Consider the following 6461-nt stretch of genomic DNA (forward strand, 5'->3'; position numbering starts at 1 on the left):
CATGCCTCAATAGTACTACTCAGATGGTGAAAGTTTGGAATGTCTCAATGATAAAGTTGACTCATGGGCCAATTCTTAACAAGCGTGTCCAAAAGAGCATCGAAGGCAAATGACATCTCGAAATATGAGATGACATCACAAAGCATTGGTCGTATTATTGAGAAGACAATATGAGACGAGAGTAAAGATAAGGACAAGCTTTAAAACTTGATCAAGAATATAGGCAAATCTGCAACAGCCACAACGACTAAGTGTAGTTATGCCATAGGGAAAGCCAGTGCATCATCACACAAACAATATTAGAATAAAGAGACCGTCATGGATGTCAAAGACAAGCTAAAACAATGGTCGAATAAGCCTCAGATCGTAATTCTATAATTAAGTTCATTTATACCAAAGATAAAAACTCGTCAAATTTGATGTCAATTAAATATTAAAAAAATAAATATTTTTAATTAAACGTTTAAATATATATATATGTGTTTGCGAAAACACGACTTTAAATCTAAGTCTCGATTCAATTATTTAAATAAATAAAAAAAAAAAAAATATATATATATATATATATATATATATAGCCAATTCAAACACACCTTGCTCCTTCGTGTATACATACGACACGTGGCAAATAATTTGTATTAGGGACATTTTACCAAATTAATAAAAAAAAATTCCTTATGTCATTTTTGGTTGACAAATATAAACAAACAAACAAATAAAATATATTTATATATAGAAATATAAATAAATAATATATATATTGTTTTTTAATACGTCTTAACAATCCTCAACTTTTAGGTAATTGATTGACAAATCTTCAACTAATTAGTTACGTGTCATCCTCTTATTAGTTGATTTAAAATATAAGAATAAATATGTATTTATGCCGACCAAATCAATGCAAATAAATTTAATTAATCATTTAGTTTAAGTTTGTTAAATATCCAAAATATCTTAATATACCTAACCAATTTTTTTTTTTTCATTTTTTAGAATATGGGTAAAAAATAGATAATAAAACAAAGAAATTCATCGATTTAATTTTATAAATTTAGGTCATTCTTAAAACGGGACCTATTATGAAGTATATGTCTGAATCTATGTTGGTTTACGATCGAGTTGCTAACTCGAGCATAATTTCAATTGATCAAGACATTAATTATAATTTTTAAACAAAGTCGAATGTTCGAAGTTTCATTACCTTGTATTCTGTAGTGATTAAAGTTGAACGGGTCGAAAATGACTCGAGTTTTTTCTTATCATAAATAGTCAATATTCTTCGAAGTGTGCGATGAAAATTTACTCTTCCTCTTACCAAAATCATTGAAAAATCAACCAAAGAGTAGGTAGATATTGCTTGTTACACCAAGCTAAGAAAATTGCCTAATTAAATTAAATTATTTCTGGTTTATTGTTCTTTTAAAATTTAAATTAAATTAAAATTTTTAACTCAAAATCATTTTTCTATATAAAATAGTTGAAATAATTTAGTTCCAAAAATGTACACCTTTACTCTTATTGTTGGGGTCGAAAAATGCATACACATAGAAACGTACCTTTTATTTATATATGCTCAATATGTATATAATTCTGTATGCATCATTTCCATACACAAAACTCACCGAACTCATACTAATTTCGTACTTCCAATCAGGTCAATTGGGTAAAAAACGCTTCTTGAATTCTGAAGACAGTCACACGAGCCAACTAGAGCTAAATCGAGCTGAGAAATTTGTCACACTATAATAAATTTCGATACTTACATCTATGATATTTCAACTAATTAAAATATATATGTTCTCGACTAATAAGATTAAGAATTTGAAATTTCATTTCCATCCAATATTTATCTAATAAAAATACGTCATATTATCATTTAATTATTCGTGATCCCTAACCAAATTAATTAGTACAATTTTTTTTTTCAATTTAATGATTAATTAAAATGGAGTAGTTGAAGAAATGTTCAAGGTTGGAGCACATTATTCAATTTAGTGGGTAAGCTTGAAAGTTTATAATTTACTTAGCTTTTGATCTGCTTCCATTGAATCCATGCTCTATAAATACAATTCAATCCATTCTAAGGCTTCTCATCAATTAAACAATACAAACTTGCTTCACCAAAAGCCAAAAAATGGCAAGATTTGGTGTTCTTTCAGTTGCTGTTCTTCTGGGCTTGCAAGCTGCTTTGCTTGTGTCTGGTTTTGATCCAAGTCCTCTTCAAGATTTCTGTGTTGCTGTTGATGAACCCAAATCTGCTGGTACATTATTCTCTCTTTCTTTAGCTTAAATGTCTCGTAGTCAATGTTTGTTTCGGGTAGGTTTGGAATGCGTTCTAGTTTCAATGCTTTTTGTGAGATCCCACGTCGGTTGGAGAAGGGAACGAAACATTTGTGATGAGGGTAGTGGACGTGTTTTAAAACCGTGAGGTTGTAACGTGTTAAAATGGATAATATTTGTTAATGGTGACTTTGGGCTGCTATAAATGGTATTAGAACTCAATACTGGCGGTGTGCTAGCGAGGATACTGGATCCTTAATGGGTTGGACTGTGAGGTTCCCCGTAGCGTTTTTTATAAGGGTGTGGAAACTTCTTCCTAGTAGATGCGTTTTAAAACTGTGAGGTTGATGGAGATATATAATGGGCTAAAACCGACAATATCTACTAGTGGTGGCATCGGGTTATTACAAATGATATTAGAGTTAGACATTGGGCGGTGTGCTAGTGAAGATGTTGGGTTTTCAAGGGGGTGGATTATGAGATCCCACGTTGGTTAGAGAGGGAAATTAAACATTCTTTATAAGAATATGGAAACTTCTCCCTAATAGATGCGTTATAAAATCGTGAGGCTAACGAGGCATCTAGGGGGGACTACAAGGTCCCACGTTGGTTGGAGAGGGGAATGAAACATCCCTTATACATAAGAGTGTGGAAACCTCTCATAGACGTATTATAAAAATGTGAGGTTGATAACTATATGTAACGAGCCAAAATAGACAACATCTACTAGTGAAAATGCTATCAAATCTAACATATTTTAAACTTTTTTTTGGTTGAGTATAGTATTTGTGAACGGGAAGTTCTGCAAGGACCCAAAGCTAGTGAATGCCGAAGACTTCTTATTCCAAGGACTCAACATTCCTGGAAACACAAATAATAAACAAGGCTCAAACGTGACTCTAATAAACGTGGACCGAATCCCCGGACTAAACACCCTTGGCATCTCTTTAGCTCGTCTCGACTATGCTCCATATGGGTTAAACCCACCTCACACGCACCCACGAGGCACCGAAATTCTCGTGGTCGTGGAAGGCAGCCTCCTAGTTGGGTTTGTGACGTCAAATCCAGACAACAAGCTCTTCACCAAAGTGCTATACAAAGGAGATGTGTTTGTGTTCCCCATTGGCCTCATTCACTTCCAATTCAACGTAGGACATGGCCCAGCCCTTGCCTTCGCTGGCCTCAGCAGCCAAAACCCAGGCACCATTACCATTGCCAACGCTGTGTTTGGATCTAAGCCGCCCATCTCGCTTGATGTTCTCACTAAGGCCTTCCAAGTTGATGAGAAAGTCATTGAGGCTCTCCAGATGCAGTTTAAGGCCTAGGAAGAATTGCAACTATGCAATGAAAAAGGGCTTTTGAATAAAAATTTACAACTTTTTGTAACCCTATTTGTGTTTGATCCTTTGAACTTTTGTCATACTACCCAATATTGGAATAAAAATGGGGTTTTCCCCTTCTTTTTAATCCCGTGCTTTCTTCTCTCCAGAGGCTCGTTGGAGAAATTTTAGGAATAGATTGATTAGCCTGATATAAATACCCCTTTATCTTACTTAGTTCATCATCTCAAGAAATTCAAACAATACAGAGTAATAGTTTCTACCGAATATCTTGTAATCTCTTCTTGATTGGTCATAATAAAGAGTGCGAGTGTTTCCCACAACAAGAAGAGTTGTGTTCTTCAATGAGAGATAATCCGGGTTTTAGACACTCGTCTTACTAGAAAGCCGCCTCCCAAATCACACTACCTGCAAAAGGGAAAACCCTTTATCTACGAGCAGTAGCGGTTGACGTGAACAACATTACAAGACATCTTTTTCTCTCGTTATTGCCGCTCATTCCAAAGGAAAAATGAAGAAAATTTCGGTGATCTCTAAAAAAAATGTTCCTAGAAAGCATACTAGTGAGGTGTATGAAGATAGCACTTTTAGAAGTGATATATAGATAATATGGTCATGTCGCAGGGATGTAGGAGAATGTTGGAGACATACGATGTTGAGTTCGAGTTCCAAATTCTTATATGAATCCTGGATACGAGGGTCTACAAACGATATCGAAGCACATCACTCTCAGTAGGCTGTTTTTCAAGGATGTACTGAGACAAAATGTTGGGGGTGTCGGGTGTTGAGTCGAATTCCAAATCTTTATTTGAATCCTGAGCACGAGGCTTCTACAGATGGTATCAAAGCACGATCTCTCTTAGTAGGATATTGTTCGGGAATGAACTAAGACAGAACCGTATTTTGCTTATGCTAGGCGACTTCCTACTTTATTTAAATTATGCTCATATAATCCTTAGCAAGTTGAATTATGATTTTAGTTAAAAAAAAATTATAGAAACCTTTGTTATAAATAGTGGTGTTAAAAAAATTCGATGATCTAGAAAATCAGACCAACCCAATTCATACCGTTTGAGTCAGTTATGAACTTATTTGATCTGGGTTAAATTCAAATATATGAAAACTTTATGTACTGAATTAGTTCATGAGTTCTCGAACAAAATCAATATGAATTTATTATTAATTTTAACGCAGGTATATTTACTTTATTTTTATTTTATTTCATAATAAATTTGATTTATTTTTATATAATAAATTTGTTTTACTTTTTATAAAAATAAATGACTCACAATATCTATGTTACAACGGCACTCCCGTGACAATGGTACAACGATTGTGCAACACTTATTCTAACCTACCGATTTTGATTGCTTGAGCCGCAAGTCAAGTTCGAGAGAAATAATATAGAAAACATGAGGCGAAAAATACATTGAAAATAATTTTAAAGAGAAGAAGAAATAATGGTTTTTAAAATAAAAAAAAAATAATTAAATTTTTTTATTTATTGAAAAAGAAGAAAAGGCCAACAAAATAGCAACAACATTCCTACAACGCGAAATGGGAGCAACAAAATTCAAAAACTTGTCTCTCTCTCTTTCCCTCTGTCTAGTCTACCGCACCAAATAAGGCAATGCGGGAGAGAAAGTACACAACAGAATTGAGGGAGAAATTTTGAGTCGCCATTACCAGATTTCCAGAACGTGATCAAGCAATCAACAGAGTTCCACTGACAAAAGCCGCCCGTCCAGCCACGAACAACAACAAACCGCCTCTGTTCTACTTCTTCAATCCAAATCCATACCAGTATACGGTATAGCAAACGAATCAGAGCTTGCACACACAAATTATTGGAGTTCCGTTTGTTTCCTCAATTCATAGATCCATTTGATTCATTTGTACAATCGTCGTTTTCCTTTTTCATCAAGATTCATTGATTAAGGTTAGAATTCTCCCTAGTGTTTGCCTCTCGCATTTCTCTTTTTCCTTTCTTTGCTTTGCGTCGTAGGAATAATGCGATTCGGTTTCGATTTTCTTCACCTGCTTTAAACTGCTCCATAATTATTCTGTTTCGAGAGAGAATCATCGATTAGTTTAATGTGTTTGCATTTTCCTTGGAACTTGCGCTTGCTGTCTCTTTGATCGTTCTTTTTAAGTTTTTGGATTCTGTTATTCAGAATAGCGATTCATTCAACACGAGCATTCGATAATTTATCTGCGTTCTTCAATAACCCTGTTATTCAATTGGAGTCTGAATTGCTTTGGCTATGGTGACGAGTGCTATTGAGCCTCTTCCTTCTGTTTGTGTTTTAGATTTAGGCGGAATGAATCTTTCGTTGCGTCAAGTTCGTTGGATTCACTCGCCTGGAAAAGAAGAGCGCGTATAACTTGGTAATGTTATTAAATTTTAAGATTTTCGTTCTTTAAAACTTACAATTATTATGAATGTTTGGGATGATTCATTGAAAATATCTTAAACGAATTCTTAAGCGTAGGAAGTGGACGTGATTTTTGAATTCTTGCAAATGTGGGTTAGATTTTGGTTTTTATGCACAATATTGAAGTTGTCAAGAATAGGAGACATGGACATACTTGAATTGTAAGTAAATTTTGAAAAGAAAAAAAGAGTAGATAAAAGTTGAGTGGGAATGAAGAGAGAAGAATTTTAGAAATTGAAAACTGAAAGAAACATGTTTGAGTCTTGTAAAAATTTGAAGAGCTACACGCTCGAAAGTAAATTTCCACTTAAATGTATATATAAAAATATTTGAATGAGACAAAAAAAAAAAAAAAAAAAAAAAAAAAAAAAAAAAAAAAAAAAAAAAAAAAAAAAAAAAAAAAAAA

The 6461-nt window shown here is 33.6% G+C and overlaps 2 protein-coding genes across 4 annotated transcripts in view; both read left to right on the forward strand.

The window, feature by feature from the left end:
• Positions 1 to 2071: 2071 nt before the first annotated feature.
• Positions 2072 to 6461, forward strand: part of LOC111497886 (germin-like protein subfamily 1 member 7) — a 19780-nt gene continuing 15390 nt past the window's right edge. The window contains exons 1-2 of one of the 3 annotated variants that reach the window (XM_023148917.1): positions 2072 to 2261; positions 3064 to 3548. In XM_023148917.1, the coding sequence (XP_023004685.1) occupies positions 2135 to 2261; positions 3064 to 3548 (612 nt within the window). In that variant the 5' untranslated portion in view covers positions 2072 to 2134. Of the gene's footprint in view, positions 2262 to 3063; positions 3711 to 6461 lie in introns of those variants that run through there. The other 2 variants (XM_023148901.1, XM_023148909.1) reach the window with 2 other exon arrangements.
• The window catches only part of LOC111497876 (1-phosphatidylinositol-3-phosphate 5-kinase FAB1B-like), a 13212-nt gene continuing 12137 nt past the window's right edge, over positions 5387 to 6461 (forward strand). The window contains exons 1-2 of the mRNA XM_023148881.1: positions 5387 to 5559; positions 5931 to 6008. The gene's annotated coding sequence lies outside the window, so the exon portion shown is untranslated. The remainder of the gene's footprint in view (positions 5560 to 5930; positions 6009 to 6461) is intronic.

Source organism: Cucurbita maxima, unplaced genomic scaffold (genome assembly GCF_002738345.1).
Source record: "Cucurbita maxima cultivar Rimu unplaced genomic scaffold, Cmax_1.0 Cma_Scf00002, whole genome shotgun sequence".
In the NCBI taxonomy this organism is placed as follows: Eukaryota; Viridiplantae; Streptophyta; class Magnoliopsida; order Cucurbitales; family Cucurbitaceae; genus Cucurbita; species Cucurbita maxima.